At 36.1% G+C, this 23,132-nt stretch overlaps 1 protein-coding gene across 1 annotated transcript in view; it reads left to right on the forward strand.

Moving 5' to 3' along the window:
- LOC122735681 (contactin-associated protein-like 4) overlaps positions 1–23,132 on the forward strand; it is a 583,309-nt gene that overhangs the window by 198,676 nt on the left and 361,501 nt on the right. The window contains 1 exon segment of the mRNA XM_043977415.1: positions 18,209–18,402. Within this exon segment, the coding sequence (XP_043833350.1) occupies positions 18,209–18,402 (194 nt within the window).

Below are 23,132 nucleotides of genomic sequence, written 5' to 3' on the forward strand. Positions count from 1 at the left end.
TCCCCCAATATTTTAATTCTAGTGCCTTCCCTCTATTAATTTTTTCCTTTCCATCCTACAAACAGCTTTCCTGGAACATATTTGTTTTCTTGTTGTTTTCCCCATTAGAGTATAAGCTCCTTGAATTTAGAGACTGTGTTCTGTCTCTTTTTGTATCTTGAGTGCTTAGCACAGTGAATGATATGTAGTAGGTGCTTAATATGTTTATTGATTGATTAGAAGGAATAAAAGCAAAATAATAAAAAAAAACCCGAATTCCATAAAAATATGACCAAACTTGGCTATAGGGTAAAGATATGAAAGAGTACTTTCCTGATTTATTTGCAAATATGGGGCATGGGGGTGTATTGTCATAAAAAAACTACACATAATGCCTTGAATTTTTCAATATGTTGATTTATATTCTTCATCTTTTACCCATTGAGATGTCATATCCCAATACTTTTTCTTCTTTATAGAAATTGCTGCCAAATATTATGCTATCATGCCAGTAGTTTCTTGGTTCTTGAATTCTTTTTCTCTGGCTGCTTAAAATATATATTTTCAATGGAACTGGAATTCCAAAATTTATTAGATTTTATCTCTGACATTCCTAGGAGTTTTATTTGTGTGTTTCTTTCAAAAAGCAATTGGTATAATCTTTTATTTTCACTTTGTTTTTTGGTACTAATTAGGATATCTTATTTTCATTCATGCTTTCCTGGAAAAGAATGTAGTAGGTGTTAGTATCAGACATTTTGCCATGTTTTCATTGGAATCTGATCATTGTTTAGCTATCTTTCCTTCAGCTGTTTTCCAGGTTAGTTATTTTTTCCCAATTTTTATTTAAATTTTGAGTTCCAAATTCTATCACTTTCTCTCTCTTTTTTCTTCACTGAGCCATAATAATCAAATATATAAGTTATATAAGTACAATTATGTAAAATATGACCATAATAGTTATTTTGTACAAAAGGAACTGAACAAAGGGGGAAAAATGAAAGGAAGTGAAAAATAGAATGCTTCAGTCTGTCTTAAATCAATATCAGTTCTTCCTCTGGAGGCAGATAGTATGCTTCATCATCACTACCTTGGGATTGTCTTGAATCATTGCATTGCTGATGATAGCTAAGTCATTCACAGTTCTTCATTGAACAATATTGTTGTTACTATGTATAGCATTCAGGGGGCGGAGCCAAGATAGTGGAGGAAAGATGTTAAACTCACAGGGCTCCTGATACAATAACCCCAAAAATAGCAATAGAAGAATCTTGGGGCAGAAAAACACAGAAAAATAGAGGCTGAGAGTTTTTTCCAGCTATAGATGGATTTCAGGGGGCCGTACTGGGCCACAAATAAAACCTAACCCCGCAATCAGGCTGACACACTGGACACCCGCCAGAAGAATTTGCCCCATTGCCTCTGAATTGGCTGCAGCACCAGCGTCTTCTGGAACAGAGCGCGCAGTCAGACTGAACGGCTGGTGGAGGGGGGGGGGCAGGTAAGTGCAGGGGTACCAGTGGACTGGGGGAAAGGATTCAACTGTCCCACCCCAGCGGGCAATCAGGAAGAAATCCTGAGTGGCAGAAGACCCAGGTGGGGGAGGGGAGCAGGGGAGCAATCTCATAGGAAGCTGAGAACCACACCACAGAAAGCTTTGCTGGTTGGTTGCTTAGTAAAGTAGGCCTGAGGTTATCTCCATACCTGAAAACAGGCCACGTGAGATTAAAGCCTGCCCCCCCTCAACGCAAACCACCTGGGACCCTCTGAAGCTGAGAACAGGAGTGGAGCCAAGAAGCAGCCACCACCCCCCTCCCCCCAGTGGAGAGTTTAAAATCCAATGAAAGTGAGGCCAGGCAGGCTGAGAAGAAGCCCAACCATCCCCTGAGCCATGCTGTAGCTTGAACAGTGTGTCCTGGAAGCAGCACCATACTTAAAGAAGGAGTTAAAGCCAAGAAATATAAGCCAGGATGAGTAGGCAGAGAAAGCAGAAGACCATCGAAAACTTCTTTGGGGGTAAGGTAGACCACAATACAACCTCAGAAGAAGATAATAACAGGGTCAAAGCTCCAACATCCAAAGCTTCCAAGAAAAATATGAACTGGTCTCAGACCATGGAAGCTCTCAAAAGGGACTTTGAAGAGAAAGTAGGAGAAATAGAAAGAAGATGTAGAGAAAAGGAGGAAAGAATGGAAAGGGAAATGAGAGCGATGTGGGGGAGTCATGAGAAAAAAGTCAACAGTTTGAAAAGCCAATTGGAAAAGGAGATTAAAAAACTGTCTGATGAAAATAACTGCCTAAGAATTAGGATTGAACAAATGGAAGCTAGTGACTTTATGAGAAACCAAGACACACTAAAGCAAATCCAATTGAATGAAAAAATAGAGGGCAATGTGAAATATCTCCTTGGAAAAACAGCTGACCTAGAAAATAAATCTAGGAGAGATAATTTGAAAATCATTGGACTACCTGAAAACCATGACCAAAACAAAAGCTTAGACACCATCCTTCAAGAGATTGTGAGGGAAAATTGCCCTGATATTCTAGAAGCAGAAGCTAAAATAGAAATCGAAAGAATCCACTGATCACCTCCTGAAAGAGATTCCAAAAAGAAAACCTCCAGGAATATTATAGTCAAATTCCAGAACTCCCAGGTCAAGGAGAAAATACTGCAAGTAGCTAGGAAAAAAGGAATTCAAATACTGTGGAGCTCTAATAAGGATAAAGCAAGATCTAGCAGCTTCTACATTAAAGGACTGAAGGGCATGGAATATGATATTCCAGAGGGCAAAGGAACTGGGAGTACAGCCAAAAATCACATACCCAGCAAAACTGAGTATAATTTTTTAGAGGCAAAAATGGGATTTCAATGAGAAAGAGGTCTTTCAAGCATTTGTGATGAAAAGACCTGAACTGAATAGAAAATTTGACTTTCAAATACAAGATCCTGGAGAAGCATAAAAAGGTAAACAGGAAAAAAGACTTCATGAGGGATATTAAAAGATCAAACTGTTTACATTCCTACATGGGAAGATAATACTTTGAAATCATAAGAACTATCCCAGTAAGAAATTCAGGAGCAGCTGGGTGGTACAGTAGAGTGCCGGCCCTGGACTCAGGAGAACCTGAGTTCAAATGTGACCTCAGACACTTGACAATTACTAGCTGTGTGACCCTAGGCAAGTCACTTAACCCCAATTGCCTCACCAAAAAGCAAAACAAAACAAAAAGTCTTCACAAGAAATTCACAGAATACAGGGCTGAACTGAATATGAAGGGATCATATCTGTAAAGCATTTATGTTTTGTTCTTTGTAGGGCAGACAAGGTGGAGTGTCTTATGTCTGGAGCTGGATTTGGGCTTGGGGCCTCCTGGGTCCAGGGCTGGTGCTTTGTCCACTGTGCCACCTAGCTAATCCATGATGACATCATTAAAATAGGGTTCAGGTGTAGGAGGAATAAACTGGGGGAGGGAGAAGGGGAGAGATGGTCTGGGGAGAGGTATTTCACATGAAGGAAACAAGACGAAAGCTTATGGAGGAGAGTAGAAGAGGGGGAAGGAGTTGGGGAGTGAGCGAACCTTAATATCATCAGAATTGGCTCAAAGAAGGACTAACATACATACTCAAGTAGGTATAGTAATATACTTTTACCCTGGGTGGGGGGAGGGAGAAAAAGGGGGGCGGAAGGCAAGGAGGAAAGGGCAGATTGGGGGAAAGAGCAGTAAAAAGCAAAACACTTTCAAGGAAGATGAAGTTGTTCTGCATTACTGCACCAGTATGACATATTGAATTGCTTGATCTCATAGGCAGGGTTGAGGAGGGAGGGAAGAAGAAAAATTTAGAACACAGATTTAGTTCAGGAACCCTGATTTCATTGGAGTGGGGTCATGGAGGGAATAGCATTCATACTCAGTTGGGAGGAGTAATCTTTTTAACCCTGCAGGAAAATAGGAGGGGAAGAGGACAAGGAAGGAAGGGAGAAAAAAGGGAGTGCAGAGCGAGGGAGAGGATAGTCAAAAGTAAAACACCTCTGAGGAGGAATAGGTAAAAAGAAGAGAGAGTAAATGTCATGGGAAGGGAGTGGGATGGAGGGAAATAATTATGATGATTGATTATAATGGCAAAATGTATGGTACCTACTTTGCTGGGCTTTTATGAAGAAAATTCTCTGTCAAGCTTAAGGTACTATATAAAGGTTATGATGAACAGGAGACTATCAGAAAAACCTGGAAAGACCAACATGAACTGAAGCAGAGTGAAATGTACTGTATACAAAATAATAGCAATAGTGGGGGATGATCTGCTGGGAAGCATGTGGTTATTTTCAGCAAGGCAATGACCCTGAAAGACTTATGAAGATTGCAGCCCATTTGCAGAGAAAGAACTGATAGTATCTGAAAATAAATGGAAACACATTTAAATTTTTTTTATTTCCTCTTTGACAATTCATTAATCTGAAGTTTTGGGTTTTTTGACTGTTTTCTCTCACAAATAGCTAATATGGGAATTTTTCCATGACTACTCATGTATAACTTATTTTGAATTGATTGAGTTCTTGTGGGTGGGAGGTGGGAATGGAGGGAGGAAGAGAAGTTGGAACACAAAGTTTTTTAAAAATTCATGTTAAAATTTTGTTTTTATATATATATTGGAAAATAAAATTCTATTCAGAATAAAAACAAAAAAATTTTAAAAAAATTAAAACTATGTACAGCATTCTCCTGCTTCTGTTTACTTCACTAGTTCATGTAAGTCTTTCCAGGCCTTTCTGAAATCATTCTGGTTGCCATTTCTTAAAGGACAATAATATCCTCCTGCAATCATATACCACAGCTTGTTTAGACATTCACCAAATGATGAGCATCCCTTTGATGTCCAATCTTTAGCCAGAACAAAAAGAGCTGCTATATATAAATACATATGTGTGTATATATAAAGATATATACATATATATACACAAACATATATTTGTACAAATAGGTCCTTTTACCATTTTGTGGATGTTTTTGGGATATAAACCTACCTGTGGTATTGCTGGATCAAAGGGTATGCACAGTTTGATAGCCCTTTGGGCATAGTTCCAAATTGCTCTCCAGAATGTTTGAATCAATTTACAACTTCACCAACACTGTATTAGTATGCCACTTTTCCCACATCCCTTCCAACATCCAATATTTTACTTTTTTTGTCATATTAGCCACTCCAATAGGTGTGAGGTGGTACCTCATAGTTGTTATAATTTGCATTTCTCTGATCAATAGTAATTTTGAAGGTTTTTACATATGACTATATATAGCTTTGCATTCTTTATCTGAAAACTGCCTGTTCATATCCTTTGGCCATTTATCAATTTGGGGATAACTTGTATTTTTTATACATTTGACTCAGTTCTTTATATATTTGAGAAATAAATCCTTTAGCAAGTTTTCTGCTTTCCTTATAATTTTGGTTGCACTGATTTTGTTTGTACAAAAGCTTTTGAATTTTATGTAATCAAAATGATATATTTTACAGTTTGTAATGCTCTCTATATCTTCTTTGGTTTTAATTTTTTCCTTTCTCCATAAATCTGACAAATAAACTAGTAAGCACATGCTTTCTCAATTTATGGTATCTACCTTTATTTTGACCGTATTTTTGGCATATGGTGTGAGAAGTTGGTCTGTACCAACTTCCAGTTTTTCTAGCAGTTTTTGTCAAATGATGACTTTTTGTTCCAAAAGTTTTGATCATATACTAGATTAATATAGTCATTACCATAATTAAATTTTTACCTAATCTATTCCACTAATCTACCACTGTATTTCTTTCTTAGCCAGATTTGGGGGCGGGGTAGTTTTTATTTTTTATTTGTTTATATTTAGAATTTTATTTTTCCCAATTACATGTAAAAATAATTTTAACATCCATTTTTAAAACTTTGTGTTCCCAAATTCTCATCCTCCCTCCCCATCCCACCCCCTTTAAGAGAACAAGCAATTGAATATAAGTTGTACATGTGCAGTCATGAAAACATTTCCATATCAATCAGGTTGTGAAAGAAAACAGATAAAAAACCTCAAGAAAAATAAAACGAAAAAAATTATGCTTCAAAATGTATTCAGACTTCTGATTACCACCTTCCACAGTATACACTCTCTTTTTTCATTTCCTCCTGCCCTTCTCTATTATCCACATCATGACAATTTCTTGAAAGACATCCAGTGTGACGTTTATTCCTGTCCCAAGTGTAGAGAAAACTAGCTAGGGTTTACTTATAAATTAGAAGCTTTAGCTTAAAGTTTTGGCATTAAGCATTTATTAGTGAGAAAGAGAACACCTGTGTCAGAAAGTCAAGAAAAAGGCCTATCTAACCTAGAGTTCTCAAGTTCTCCCACCACCAGCCTGTTCAAGCAGCCAACTGCCAGTCCCGGCTTCCTCTGAGTTCTGAGCAGAGGCAGTCCATACACACTGCTTCAAACTAATTGGCTAGCATCACCAAAATCCATTGGTTCACTGGACTTGAGTGTGGTCTCCTATTGAGTTCATAGTCTCTGAGAACACACCCTCTTCAGAGTCAGGTAGGTATGGTTTCAATTGAATTAACTTTAAGTATCTTAATCAACAAAGTCAGTCAGTCTCAATCAAAGCCTTTGGGTGTTGGCAAAGCCCATTATTTTCTTATACCAGGCTTTTTTTTTTTTTTTAGCATGGGTTTCAGGTAGTCCAATAATTCTTATATTGCCTATTTTCTAGGTCACTTGTTTTTCCAATGAGAAATTTCACATTTTCTTCTTTTTTTAACTTTTTTTATTTTATTTTATCATATCTTGATGTCTTATTCAGTAATTAGCTTCCACTTGTTCAATTCTAATTTTTAAGAAATTATTTTCTTCAGCGAGCTTTTATATAACCTTTTCCATTTGGTCAATTCTATTTTGTAGGTAAAATTTTATATATCTTTTCCCATGCTATTGACTCTTTTTCATGATTTTCTTGGATTACTTTCATTTCTTTTCCCATTTTTTCTTCTCCTTCTCTAATTTGCTTTTTAAAATTCCTTTTAAGCTTTTCCAGTAATTTCTTTTGGGCCTGAGACCAAGTTACATTTTTCTTTTAGGCTTTACATGTAGCCATTCCAATTGTATTGTTCTCTTCTAAGTTTATGCTTTGATTTCTATGGTCAAGCTCTTTTTTTGTTGTTCGTATGTTTTTTCTACTCATTCGTTCTGCCTTTTTTTTTTTTTTTTGCAACTTAGTGTTTTTATGTGAGAGTTTGGCCCTAGTCCTACATTATCCCAAGCTTTTTGTGCTAGGGCTCTAGGTGATACTGTTGGTTTTCACTGGGCTTCTGGGCTTAGCTGCTTGCTTTATCTAGAGGGTACATTTCCCTTCTAGCTTGTACTAGGTGTTAGGGCCTCCCTGTTGGCATCCCTGACTTTGTGATTAACTGCTGACCTGCTCTAGTGGTGGGGCACTGCTGCTGGGTTGCTATGGTAACAGAGTCTTTCTGGTTTCTGGAGGAAGCATCTTGTTGCTGGCCTGACACAGGGGTGGAGCCCTACTGCTGGGCTGCCATTGAAACAAGGCCTCTCTGCTGGTAGGACCCAGTAGTTGGGTCTCATTGTTGGTCAGCCCTGGGACTAGGCTTCACTACTGGTCAGCAATGGGGTCAAGGCTTTATTGGTAGCTTCTGTTATGGAAGGGGTCCCTTGGGTGGGACCTTGCTGAGATGAACAGTTTGCTCATTTGTCTAGGGGGATGCAGGTTTATAGGAGGGTGGAGCCTTATTGGTGGATTGCCCCAGGCTTGCTTCTAATATGAGATTGGCTGCTAGTGCCATTCTTTCTTATCTCCCATTCAAGTGAGGCAGACCTTTTCTACACAGTTGGTAAGCTACTTCCCTGTTCCTAGATCAAGTCTGTGGCAGTTTTCTAGGTTTTTTTGGAGGGCAATTTGAAATGACTTCAGAGGTTTCCTTCCTCACTCCACCATTTTGGCACCAGAAGTGCCCAGGTTTTATATATATATATATATATATATATATATATATATATATATATATATGTGTGTGTGTGTGTGTGTGTGTGTGTATGTTTTAAACCATAAAAGTCTTTTAAAGGATCATCTAGGTGCACAGTACATTGGATTTTTCAGTAAGGCCTCTTCAGGGAGGCCTGAATTCATATCTTATTTTAGATGCTTTTTAACTCTGTGATCCTTGGCAAATCACTTATCCTCTGTTTACTTCAGCCTCAGTTTCCTCTTCTGGTAAATGAGGATACTAACAGTACCTTTTGCCCAAGTTTGTTGTGAAGAGATAATGTGATAATATTTGCAAAATGCATTGCAAACCTTAAAGTGCTAAATAATAACTATTATTACTATTATTCATTCTCCTTCAAATTCTTTCCTCCAGAGCTCTTTTTTTCACTAGTAATACCATTGGAAAATATTTTTAAAAATTTCTTCAGGTGCTCTTGTAGACCTTGGGATAAGCTTTTTTACTTCTTTGAAGTTTTAATTGTAGTTTATGTGGAGTTACTTTCAATCTGGGTTTTTCTTTCAGGGATCTCTTTACTCCTAATATTTATTTTTAATGATTGGTATCATCTTCTCTTTACTCCTATTTCCAACATCAGTTCCTTATTTGAGTTTTTTGTATCTAGGCCAAACTCTATCCTCTCTCATACTCTTGAATGGAGTAATTAAGCCCTGTTGGACCCTCAACTCAATTTTCTGGCCTCTTTCCCATATATTCTACCACACTTAATGTGTCTGCACTAAAAGCATTGCCAGGTTTCAATCTGATCCCAATCAGAGGTCTGTGGTTTTCTGTCCCTGCTTCTGTACTTCCAGGATCCCTATGCTCTGTCTCCTCCCAGGCCCTACCTTGCCTTTCTAACTCATTTAAATGCCTGAGTTCGTGTTGATCTTACTGGCAGGACACCTATTCTAGCACTTGCTGCTGCTAGTTATGGTTTTGTATAGCTCTGGGTTGATTGAAAGTGATTATGGATGATTCTCTTTGGATTTCTTGATCATTATTCATTAAGAATGGTTTGATGTCAATTTGGAAAGTCTCCAATAAAGTTTCCTTGGGAACATTGCTTGGCTCTGCACTGTTTAACATGTTTATAAGTTACTTGGTTATAAGCATAAATGGTATCTTATTAAATTTACAGATGATTCAAATCTAGGAGGAATAGCCAAGACACTGGATGACAGAGTCAGAATTCAGAAAAATATTTATAGTCTAAAATATTGTGCCAAATTTAATAAGATACAATTTGATGAAATGAAGTTAAATGCTAAGTTTTTTTTTAAATGTTAACTTCACATGTACCAGATGAATAGAGCATGTGCATTTGGAAAATACCAATTTTTTAAGGGCCTTCAATATGACTCCATAGTGATATGGCCTAGAAAGTTAATGGAGTATTAGTCTACATTAAGCTAGGAATCTTAGCCTGCTAAGTGCCTTAGGTGGCATAAGGGATAGAGGGCAGAACTTATACTTAGGAAGACCTCAGTTCACAATCTTCTTCACACACATGGGAAAGCCACTGAACTTTCTGTGCCTTGGTTTTCCCTTCTGTAAGATGAGGAGTTGGATTCCTTGCCATCTAAATCCCTTCCAGTCAGGGAGTATTAAAGCCAGTTCAAAATATTTCCCACAAAAATCAATTATTAAATTTTCTTTGTGATCATTTATACTTCAGAAATCACTAAATGTAACAAATCAGTTCTTGATTTAATATTTTCTTTATTAACATAACTTAAGTGTTTGATTAATGGTAACAAAATGTTAAACATTAATATTATATTTAAAAGTGTGTCCTGAGTTCAGTGGTTTTTTTTCTTTTTGTTTTTGTTTTTTGCGGGGCAATGGGGGTTAAGTGACTTGCCCAGGGTCACACAGCTAGTAAGTGTCAAGTGTCTGAGGCAGGATTTGAACTCAAGTACTCCTGAATCCAAGGCTGGTGCTTTATCCACTGCGCCACCTAGCTGCCCCCCAGTGAGCATATTGTTAAGTATTTAACAGCAAACATCTGCTTCTAGCTCTAAATCTTAGGGTCCTAAGACTAGAGGGAGGTTAACTTCCCTCATTAGGTACTGGCAAGAATTCATAGGTAGCATCATGTTCACTACATTTTGCAGTTGAAGAAACTGAGGCAGATAGAGGTTAAGTGACTTTCTCAGAGTGACAGAGCTTATAAGTATCTCAGGCTGGATTTGAACCCAGGTCTTTCTGACTCTAGGCTTAGTGTCCTATCAACTGTGCCACATTGTATAGAAAATGTCCAAATTTGAAAGAAAGTTTCTAGTTTTTAAGTTGTAATGACAAAGAAGATATAGTTCATTTCCTTTAATTCATTTACTTAATATCATTACCATTGATAAGATAAAATCAGTCTCTGTCAATTGTTTATTGGTGAGAAATGTCTTTTCCAGATTCTCAGTAGTTGTAACTATTGAGGAAATTGCTATCTCTCCAAGGGATGCTTCCCTGTAGGGATGGCTGTGGTGACCAAATGATCATCCCATATGGAGAAGTGTTTAAGAAACTGTGGATACTTTTGGGAACATGATAACTGTTTTTATTTTAAAAGGTTGTCAGGAGTCAGTCCCTAATTGATAATTGGTCAAAGGATATGAACAGGAAGTTTTCAGACAAAGAAATCAAAGCTATTTATAGTCATATGAAAAAATGCTCTAGATCACTATTGATCAGAGAAATGCAAATTAAAACAACTCTGAGATACAACCTCACAGCTGTCAGAGTGGCAAATATAACAAAAAAGGAAAGTGTTGGATGTTGGAGGGAATGTGGGAAAACTGGGATGCTAATTCACTGTTGGTGGAGTTGTGAACTGATCCAAACATTCTATAGAGCAATTTGGAACTATGCCCAAAGGGCTACAAAACTGTGCTTACCCTTTGATCCAGCAATACCACTGCTAGGTTTATATCCCAAAGACATCCCAAAAAGAGAAAAAAAGCCCTATTTGTACAAAACATTTATAGCAGCTCTTTTTGTGGTGACTAAGAATTGGAAATCCAAGGGATGCCAATCAATTGGGGAATGGCTAAACAAGCTGTGGTATATTGTTGTAATGGAATAGTATCGTGCTATAAGAAAATGACAAGCAGCATGATTTCAGAAAGTTCTGGAAAGAGTTGAATGAACTGATGTATAGTGAAGTGAGCAAAACGAAGAGAACATTGTGCAGTGCCATCAATATTGTTCAAATTAGAACTGTAAATAGCAAATATTCTCAGCAATACAGTGATCCAAGACAATCCCAAAGGATTAATGATGAAGCATACCATCCACCTCCAAAAAAGGAATTGATATTGATTGAATACAGACTGAAGCATGTTTTCACTTTCATTCTTTCATTTTTTCTTTGAGTTTTCTTATACAAAATTATTAATATGCTTTTTTTACATAATTGCACAAGTATAGCCTATATCTGATTTCTTACTGCCTCAGGGAAGGGGAAGGAGAGATAGAATTTGGAACTCAAAACTCTAAATTAAAATATTTAAAGATTGCCATGTGTAAGAGACAGTCTACGTGTTCCATTTGTTGGCAGATATGCCTGGGTTCATATTCTGCCTCTGACACATTTTCTGTCTGCCCAGGGATAAATCACAACTTTTCTCCACCTTAATTTTCAAAAGTCTTGGCAGGTTTTTTCTCATGTCCCTGATAGGGAGCAGGTCTCTTTATTCTTGTCATCTAGTTATTAAATAGCTGCCTCACCAATCCTCTCTCCTTCCCCAGTACTTATAGGCTGATTTCTCATCTGATAACATCTATAGATCTACATCTCCTTTCCTTGAAATACAATGAGCTGCTCCCTCATCAGATTTCAAATTCCTCCTTTTCAGGAAGAGCTTTATATCTTTTTTTTTTACTGACAGTGGGTAAAGAGTGTGTGTGTGTGTGTGTGTGTGTGTGTGTGTGTGTGTGTGTGTGTGTGTGCACATGCCCGTACACAAGTTCCTGTGCAAATAAAGTAGTATTTCTATGGAGTGGACTTTAGAGACTAATTAGTTCACTCTTCCAATTTTACATATGAGGAAACTGAGGCCCAGAGATGTCAAATAACTTGTCCAAGGTCAAATAGCACCACCAAATTGAGGTTGAACACAAGTTCTGTCTCCAGATTGTGCTTTGTCCATTCTATGCTTCTTCATTCTACATAATATAGAAAATAGAGAGATAAGGGAGCTAATTCTGTTACCCATTCTTCTAGGAAGAATGCCAGATTGCATTTTTTTGGAGTAACTGTAGTGATTACTTGAAGAAGACAAAAATGCAACTTACCCTATTCAGGTCACTCAAGAGTATCTTTGTTTGCCTTCCTTGCTGTGAGAACCTCATTATATTATCCTTTTTGCGAGTATGTCCAGACTTCTTGTGGGAGGCTCACACATCTTATTAATTCATTAGCACCATGACTGCCATGTTCACTTTCCTTCCCTTGTTGATCCTAACCTCATACCTTGCCCTAATAAAGTACATCACTTACCTTTTCAAATGGAATGTAAATTTCTTGAAGGCAGGAACTGCTTTTCTGTTTTTGTTTTTTCATTTGTATTCCATATACTTACAACAGTTCTTGGAAAGTAGCTGGTGCTTAATAAATGATTTGGGGTTGGTAAATTGGTTACCACCTATTCACCTTTTCCTTGAGTCACCTTCATCTTCTTTCCTGTTCAATTCAAAATTTGTCTTCTGCTTCTTTTCTTTATCTTCAGTTCCTTCTTAAATCCTGCTGTTCCCCTCAATTCCTTTTTGTTTTTCACACAATTTGATTCTCATCCTTCAGTTCAATTGCTTTTCTTTTATCTACCTCCTTCTCTTTCATATTCTCAAGTCCTCCCAAATTACCCTCCCCAAAATCTTTTTCTTGCCTACTTCCCAGTTCCAGAATCCTCTGTCATTTGTCTCCTTTTTTTCTCCTCCCTTTCCTCTTTCTACTTCTCCCCTCTCTTCTTTCTCATTTTCTTTCCCCTTCCCTTTTCCCTTCCCTGTCTTCATCCCTTTCTCTTTCCCTTTACCTTTTTCTTTCCTTTCCCAATCTCCTTATTTTTTTCTTTTTTCCCTTTTCTCTCTCCTATCCTGTCCTCTCCTTTCTTCTCCTTTCCTCTTCTGTTCTGTCCTCTCCTTTCCTCTCCTTCCTTCTTCTGTCCTGTCCTCTCCTATGATTTCCCCTGCTCTCTTCTTTCTCTCCTCTCCTTTTCACCTTTCTTACTTCTCCTTCTTCTACTTCTCTTCTTTCTCATTCAGGTCATGTCATTTTGGTCCCTCTTCCAAAGAACTTTTTTCAGTCAAAACCATAAATAGAATAGTCACCACCCATTTTGACAAGCCTATAATCTAAGAGATACTCATATCATAGTGATGTAACACTTAATAAATTTTCCTCTTTGAAAATTACCAAGCATTTATTAAACACCTACTATGTCCAATAAATTATGCTAGGTCTTAGGGATTCAAAGACAAAAGGGGAAAAATTTCTGCTCTCAAGAAGGGCAGGTATATTCTATTGGAAGTATGGGTAGATTTACATTTACACAAATGTATAAATGCAATAGAGCTTGAAGAACAACTAGGAAGATCAGGGAAGTATATCCATAAAGATTGGCATGTAATATAAACCTTGAAGGAAGAGAAGTATTCAATAATATTCTTCTTTCCTACCTCCTAGTACTAAACAAATACTCCCCTCTTAAAGATTCATTTCCCATCTAATCTCATTGCTTTGATTCATTAGTCCTTGTTCTCTCTTCTTTCTCTTTAAGCCACTATTTCCATATCTCCAAAATGAATACGATCTCAACAACTATTTTCAGGATTACAAAGGCAAAATAAGATTATATGCATACATATATGTATATATACACAAGTATACCCATATGTGATACTTTATGAAAATAAATTGTTATTTTAATATGATTTAGTATTATTAATTTGACCAGTCCCACTATATCACTGGTATATGAATTTGTGAGAGGAAACTCAATGTAAATTAGCATCTTTTCTGTAATTTATTGTTTTAGAAAGTTGTTTGGGGAGTTGAAAAGTTAATTCGTTCATAGGCTGACACTTCCAACCTGTATCAGGAGCAAGACTTAAAGTTAGGTTTTCCTGACTCCAAAGTTACTTTTTAATTGATCATGTCATGATGATGATGACTATTATTATAATCATTATCATTATTTACAATAAATTCTAACAGGGAATTATTTTTCTTGCCATCTATATTACAAGCTATATTTTAATAAAGATCTCTAACAAATGCATGGTGATTTTAATGCTGTTGCTCTTCATTTGCACTTCCATACCAGTACACAGGTCCTCTGCTAGGTTGCACAAAAGCACTAGTAAGTAATACCCCTAGTAGTAGTGAAGTAACTGAAGAACTTGGACAGCTAGGTGGCACAGTGGATATGGTGCTGGGCCCACAGTCAAGTAAGACTCATCTTCCTGACTTCAAATCTGATCTCAGACATTTATTAGCTATGTGACCCCAGTGCAAGTACCATAACCCTGGTTACCTTTCTTTCTTCCTTCCAATATTAACATCTAGTACTTGTCTGTGACGACAGCTAAGTGACACAGTGAATAATGTGCTGGGACTAGAGTAAGGAATACTTCTTTTCATGAGTTCGAACCTGGCCTCAAACATTTAAAATATGTGTGACCTTGGCGAACTCACTTAACCCTGGTTGCCTCAGTTCCTCATCTGTAAAATGAGCTGGGGAAGGAAATGGCAAATCACTCCAGCACCTTTGCCAAAAAAAAAAAAAAAACAAAAACACCCAAATGGCATCATGAAGAGTCAGACAGAAGTGAAATAACTGAACAACAACCACAACTTTTCAGTGACTAAAGTGGCTGATAATAATATAACACTTTAAGATAAAATTCATGAAACACTTTGCATGCATTTCATAGAGATAGTGACACAAACAATATTTTGAATGAATTGAAGGGGTGATAATTATTTTTTCTAAAAATTTAATTAGCATTGCCAGGGCCAAGGCAGAATGAAGTGAAGGAAGAAAAATGATTCCACCGTAGTTTGGTTCTATGAATTTTTGTAGGAGGTTGGTTTGTTAAAATAGAGTGCAAGATGTGGAGGAGGAGATGAGCGGGGGAGAGAAAGAGAGGAAGAACCTTTGAGCACTGAAATTCCTCATTGTGCCTTTGTTTTCTGGATTCAGCAACCATGACTGGTGAGTGGAGGAGAGGAGTGATTGCAAAACATTTCCAGCTGTTCCCAGAGGTATTGGGGCACTTGCAGTATAGGCTCTGTACAGATAAAAGCTGCTTCAGGAGACAGAATGCTGGTTTTTAAAAAAAGAAAATAAATCCCTGAAAAATCAAACTTTGATAACTATGAAAAGGAGATTGTTACTTGACAGTGTCCATTCTTTTATATCAAGAACAGGCATTCAGAACAGCAAACACACACACACACACACACACACACACACACACACACACACACACTATGAATGCATGCACATAGACTTAAAGCCCTGCATGAATTTTATGATTCCCTGTGGCTGTATCATCCTATAGAAATTAATTGGCAAGCCTAAGGATATTCTGAAGAGTTTCATTACTTTATCACTGTACCTACTTAATAAGACAGCACAGTTTGCACACTAGTAGAACCTCAGCACCACAGGTAAGAAATGAGAAATGTTCAAGGTCAATTAACTGCAAATGCTTAAAGTTAGCTCAAAGTGCTATAGTTGTAACTGTGAGAGATGCTGGGAAAAGCTAGTATTCCTTGCTTCATTTTTCTCCTGATGAGAACTGATGACCCAAGGTTAGCACCCTAGAATCATGCTGAATCTTTTTTCATGAGTTGCTTCTCTACATGTATTCCTATGTTAATTATACTGTGTGGTTTGAAATGAAGAGTCAAAATGTCAGGGAAATATAATTAACATTTTTTTTCTGTGTGTTCTATACCATCAATATTAAAAGAATTACTAAATAGCAATTTAAGTGAGATTTTTTAAAGGCTGAAATTCATGATGATTTTTCTTATGATTAAGATTCTTATTTTGACCTAACACCATTGTCCAAGTAAATATGAAATCAAATAGATTTTCTTGGAGTGTTTATTGAGAGCTCAGTTTTTTAGGATGTTTAATACCCTTTTAATTTTGTTTAATCTAATAGTTTCTTAGTGAAGCTTGTAAAATTAAATTTCAGGTAATTTTTTTTTCATTAAAATGGATAAAAATGTGGTTCATCAAAAGACCTAACAGATGCATCTCAGTGGTTGCTGTGGTATCAGTTAAAGCAAAACATGGAGAATCATTATATGACATGAAAGTATATGTTTAATAATATTAAAATATTTCCATGTGTCTTGGTAATTGTCACATTCTCCAAGTCTTGAAATATTTCAAAATTTCCCTATTACTGTTGAGGACACTGTCATCCTTCCAATTATCTAAATTTAAGTTTATAACTTCAGTGTCATCAGTGACTATTCTCTCACTCATCTCACATATCCATTACATTGCTATCTCTTTTGATTTCTATTCCGAAATCTTTTGCATACATACCTTTCTCTTCACTCACACAGTCATCAACCTTGTTCAGGTTGTCTCATTTGAAATTATATGGTGGTGCCTATCTCTGTTCCAAGCTGGGGTTTCTAATATACTGCTACTTTTAAATTAGAGACTTTAGCATCAGTTTGGGGTATGAAGCATTTATTAAATCATATTAAATGTTAGTAGAGAGATATCACATGGATCCAAAAGTTCAGAAGTCTTTCATAACTAGGATAGAGGGGAGAGAGAGATTAGGCCGCATGGCTGCCTCCTTCAGCATCCCAGGCCAACAAAGCCTGAGAGAGCTTAAGCTCCCTGGTGTTTGGAAGAGAGGCAGCCCTTGCACACTGCTCCAAGATAATTGGCTAGCATCATTCAGATCTATTGGTTTACTGGACTTGAGGGTGGTCCATGAGCAGTACATACTGAGGTCAGAGTCCAGAGGACGGACCCTCTGAGCTGTAAGGCTTTCAGGTAGGTTCAGTTTTAGTTTCTTTTTTCTCTATTCACAGTCCAAAGTCCAGCTTGACTGACTCTGGGCTGGCCTTAAAAGAGGTCAGGCAATTAAGCCCTTGCGTGGGGTGGGGGTGGGGGGTGAGAAACCCTCTAGGATCCTCAAAACCCATTATTTTCTCACAAGGTCCTTATCACCTTATAGCATTATTGAGTATCTTCTTGAATCTCTTATTTGGTAGCATGTTTGTTCTTTGAAATATTGCAATATTCACTTTCATTTCTTCTTTGGGTGATTGTTATTTTCATTTATATTGTTCTATACATTATGTATATTGTTTTCTTAGCTCTACTTATTTACCCCCATCAGTACATGTTTATCTTTCCATGCTTTTCTATATTCATCATTTCTTATAGTTTAGTAATATTACATTATCTTCATATATCATAAACTGCTTGGCCATTCTCCAAAAAATGTATAATAATTTTGTTTTTAATTCTTTGGTATCACAAAAAATGCTTTTATAATTATATTGATATATTTGGGGACTTGCCCAAATATATCAATGGCTTCCTTAGTGTATACCAGCCTAGTAGTGGAATCTCTGAAGGCAATAAGCATGGATATTTTATTCACTTTATTTGGTTAATTCTCAATTTCTTTCCAAAATTATAGCAATGATTCATAGTTCCACCAATATCTTGGTGAGTTAATGTGTCGAGATTTTGTGCAGCCTAAAAAATAAAAGTTCAAGATGGTTATACTTTTCATTCTTTTTGTGTTTTTTTTTTTTTGGTGGGACAATGGGGGTTAAGTGACTTGCCCAAGGTCACACAGCTAGTAAGTGTCAAGTGTCTGAGGCCAGATTTGAACTCAGGTACTCCTGAATCCAGGGCCAGTGCTTTATTCACTGTGCCACCTAGCTTCCCCCTTTTTTTGTGTTTTTTTTTCTTTTCATTCTTTTTAAAAAGTTATTGGCTTAAAATATAGATATTTATATTAAATTCATGGGTCTTTTTATTGCATCCTAAGACATTAATAAATACATCACATTGATTTTTGAGAACTAGAAATTCTTTAACTTTGATGTTTATGCACAGTTATGAAAGTCATTCTCGCTGGTATTTTCTCTTTACTAATGCCAATTCATTATGTCATTTTCTTTACTACTTTTTCTGTATTTCTCCCCACAAAAGGAGCTGGTGGCTGGTCTCCACTTGTGTCAAATAAATACCAATGGCTACAGATTGATCTTGGTGAAAGAATGGAAGTCACTGCTATTGCTACCCAAGGAGGATATGGGAGTTCTGATTGGGTAACAAGCTACCTCCTGATGTTTAGTGACAGTGGAAGGAATTGGAAGCAGTATCGTCAAGAAGAAAGTATCTGGGTATGTTTTTATAATAACAAAAACTAAATTGCTCAGAATCTGAATTCTAAAAATTGTTGCACATTGCTGCTGTTACTATATATACATATCAAGTAAAGAAACACAATTTTCAGAATTACGATAAAAATGGTTTCCATTTGGAAGTAAGGTAGATTCTAGATTTTCAAATGCTTTATAAATGCTTTATTGGATAACTAAATGAGAAATATAATTTTATATTCTGTCAGATACAATTGACAGGGGAAATATACCATTTTTTTAATTCCCTTAAATAACATTGATATCTGAGAAGAAGAAAAAAGATCATGTGAAATTTGTATTTTGTTCAATAAAATGGTTGCTTGGCATTATCTCCATATCATGTTACATTAGTAAGGTAAATACTTTATTTTTATTTCCCTTGAGGTTATCTAAGCTTTATCAAATACAATTAATATGTGTGAAAATGTTATTTGTGGGTGATATGTATAGCAACATAGGTACTGCCACAATGAGAGTTGACATTTTTTAATGATACCCTTCAATTTAAAGAAAAACAAAAACAAAAACAGGGCTTTTTTTAGAAATTCAGAAAAAAAAATTCTCCTGAGATTCTTTGAGATCATAAACAAAATGTCACAATTTTTGTACTTTTACAGCCATCATGCTTGTTGAATAATTGCAACAAAATTATTGCATGAAAAGGTTGTATGGAGCAAACTGCCTCAGTTTACCCAAATAACTCGAGGAGACCACCAAGTCAAGCAGAGACAGATTTATTACATCCTCATGAGGACTGGCAAAACCCAATTACACATTGAAGTCTTGCAAAGATATGCCCAATCCTCTAGGTTTTTATAGTAATCTTGAAAAGGACTGTCCCCACATACACCTAGGGTGGATGAGCTCACAATCTAACATCCAATCCTGTCTCATCCAAGGTGCGTGTTCAGCTCGTGATCAATGTATGGAGACATGCATACGTGTTCCAGGAGCAAGGGGGAAAAGGGGAGGGGGAACAAGGTCAAACCAAAGGAAAAGGAAACAGGGGAGTGAGAGTCAGATGTTTCAAATCTCACAGTTCCCACTGACTCCCCTCTCCAGGCCCCTGTCTCTAAAGATAAGGATGACAGGGTTAAAATTTATCTTCGGCTATGTTGGGAAGTCAAAGAAATAATTGGCAATTAAACTTAAAGGAGACAGTGAGAATTTGACAAGCAATAAACTTCTAAACTAACTATATTGGGTCAGGGCTGGGTACCTTCCAGACCCCATCCTCAGAGTTTAATCTGACTCAAATCCATAATCATATCATACAAGGTGAAGCTATGAAAAAAATGTTCATGACATTTAAAAGTATACCAATATTGAAGTACTCTATGGAAAGAATATTGGACATGTGTATACATACATATATGATAATGATAACATTAGATAGGATAGATAGATAGATAGATAGATAGATAGATAGATAGATAGATAGATAGATAGATTCTACCTTTAGAATGCCATTTTTTGGCAGGGCAATGAGGGTTAAGTGACTTGCCCAGGGTCACACAACTAGTAAGTGTCAAGGGTCTGAGGCCAGATTTGAACTCAGGTCCTCCTGAATCCAGGACCAGTACTTTATCTACTATGCCAGCTAGCTGCCCCTAGAATGCTATTTTCTGAGGGAAAATAGTAACCTTCTTTTAAAAGGGAGGCTACAGGAGGCAGCTATGTCTTGGTCTATAATTCTGATACCAATTTCTAAAATTATAATTTTCATAAATTTATTCAACATAAAGGGAGAATTATTTTGATTTTGAGAAAAAATACTTATTGCATCTGAGATTTCATAAAAGGTGGCCACTACAAAGTGTGAAGACAGTATTAACATTCTATTCTCTGGTTTATTTGTATTGCCAGCATGACAAATAATTGTATGTATGTATATATATGTGTGTATGTATATATATGCATATGTGTGTATGTATATATATATATATGAATATGTGTGTATGTATACATATATAGTATATATATATTTAATATGAATGTATGGGTCGTCTGGATTTGATGGAGGTGCCTTATTATCCAAATTGGAGCAAAATGTCCTTCAACTGAATTCCAAAATGAATCCAGGTAGCTAGCTGATAAAAGTCCCTACCTGGTCCCTTTTTTCCTCAGGATAGTAAGTCCCTGTCTTATGGGGATATCTGGGTGTCCTCATTCTTGCCAAACTATTTTTTGGAATCCTGCAATCTTATCATGATGCTTCTGTATTTCCTCCATACTTGTTATAACTGAAATTGTTAAAACTGCTTTTCATTACATCCATTCTTATTACAGTATGTGCTTTTGTCTTGATCTTTCACTGACAACACCCTGTAACCAGTAAGCAAAAAAACAAAAACAAAAAAACCCCAAAAAACCAAACCTTATATGCCCTTAGAATGAGGGAGTCTCTGAGCTCCCTTCTTTGGAAGGGTCTCTAGTATGATTATGCCATATTTTTTCTTGGGACAAAATAAATTGGTATTATGTTTCTTCTGTCTGTCTCTGATCTTATTTATCCTGTAGGAGATATTATGTTCTCTGATCTAGTTTTGTTCTGTGGAAGACATGTCTCCAATTATTATTATTACTATAACTACTACTACTACTACTTTTTGTAGGAGATATAAGATTGATTTCTCTTATCTATTTATTATTTTTACAGGAGACAGGCAGATAAAAACTATATTTAATTTTCAACAATGTATACACAAACATACATATACTTTAGCATAGGATGCCATAAAATATCTTTAAAATTTTATATAAAGAATATTGTTATCAGAGTCTTCTATGAAGAGCCCTTTTCATGCAAAATGCATTGAAACAGAGTTCTTATCTAAGATAAAGTCTTTGTTGCTTGTATTTGTTTCTTTTATATTCACCATGTCAAAATCAGCAACATTTTTTTCCTGGAATGTATATAATATGATAATTGGAGAGTGATGGTAAGCTATTTAATGTGTTCTAACTTCTGGGTAAAAAACTATCAAATGGTGTTAGAAACATTTTTTGAAAATGAAGCTAGGGGTATTTGTGGGATATTGAAAAATGTTCTAAAAAACTTAATTCAGAACCTAAATTAAATCATCTCTGTCTTTTAATGTGTTATTTTATTTATTCTTTCAAAGAATGTTAGCAGGTTAGAGTGTACAAAATTACTATTAAAGTCTTCTTATTCAGCTGATATGTAATTATCATTTTGTGCACTCATCTAAGTGTTCTAACATTTTCTTACCAGAACTATTTTTGCTTTTACTGGAGTAGACATAACTAGTTGATAATTACTAGAATTACACTGAGAAATCCTTTAAAATATGAGTATAATAAAGATTGGTTGCTTTCCAATCCTAAAGTATTCTTAGATGTTATTAACAATAAATTACATATTTTAGTAAAGTGTCTACCTTTTCTTAGGCTCCCATTTATACTATGAAAAGGATTAACACAACATGAATTAACCAAAGATATTGGTTTTATTACATACAATATAAATGTTCTTGATTAATGAAAATAGTATGTCTTTTATTACTATCATCACCATATTTATCTCTCTCTAATTTATTTCTTTCATATATTGGGTAAAAAGGCCTTGCACATGGTCTTAGCAATAGACTCTACTTCTTGAGGACCAGTTTAGCTAAGGACAGAGAGTTTCCCTTATAATAGAGTGGCCACTTGGTTATGAATTATTTTGCTTTATCAGCCCATGAAACAAACAAAAATAGACAGAACCAAAAGCAAATTTCAGTCCTAAAGAAGAAGAAAGGAACAGAGGAATGAGAATTTATCAAATGCCAATTATGTTCTAGGCACTGTGCTAAATGCTTTATAAATATTATCTCATATGATCTTCACATTATCCCTGGGAGATAGGTGCTATTATATGCTCCATTTTCCTGTTGAAACAACGGAGGAAGAAAGAGGTTAAGAGAATTTTCCAGAGTCATACAGCTTAAGAGTATCTGAGGCTGGATTTGAACTAAAATCTCCCTGACTCCAAGCACAGTGCTCTATCTACTTCACTATAACTACAATCATATTATATAGCATTTTAAAATTCGCAATACTTTTTCCATATGTTATCACATTTGATCCTTACAACAACTTTTTAAAGTAGGTGCTATTATTCTCATTTTACAGATAAGGAAACTGAGGGTAAGAGAGGTTAAATAATTTGCCTAGGGTCCCACAGCTGGAAAGTCTTTACAGCACGATTGGTTCTCAAGACTTCCTGATTCCAAGTCTAATGATCTATCCACTGTGCCACCTAATTGTCCTATATGACTCCTTTCTACATCTACAGTAATGGAAGCATTAAGTGGGAAATATAGAAGATGCTAATAACCACCCCATTTTAGGACATTTATAAGTATTAATTTATCTTCTCAGTCAATAAGAATTAAGTGCTCATTATTTATTAAACCTACTATGTTTCAGACACTGTGTTATACCCTAAATTTGAGGTTCTTGTTCAGTGACTTGTTGGAAATGGTATTAGGATGGTCTTCCATGTTGATTTTAGGAACAGTTGCTATTATGCATTGGTTAACTACTCTTTTTTTTTTTTTTTAGTGAGGCAATTGGGGTTAAGTGACTTGCCCAGGGTCACACAGCTAGTAAGTGTTAAGTGTCTGAGGCCGGATTTGAACTCAGGTACTCCTGACTCCAGGACTGATGCTCTATCCACTGCGCCACCTAACTGCCCCTAACTA

Source organism: Dromiciops gliroides, chromosome 1 (assembly GCF_019393635.1).
Source record: "Dromiciops gliroides isolate mDroGli1 chromosome 1, mDroGli1.pri, whole genome shotgun sequence".
Lineage (NCBI taxonomy): Eukaryota > Metazoa > Chordata > Mammalia > Microbiotheria > Microbiotheriidae > Dromiciops > Dromiciops gliroides.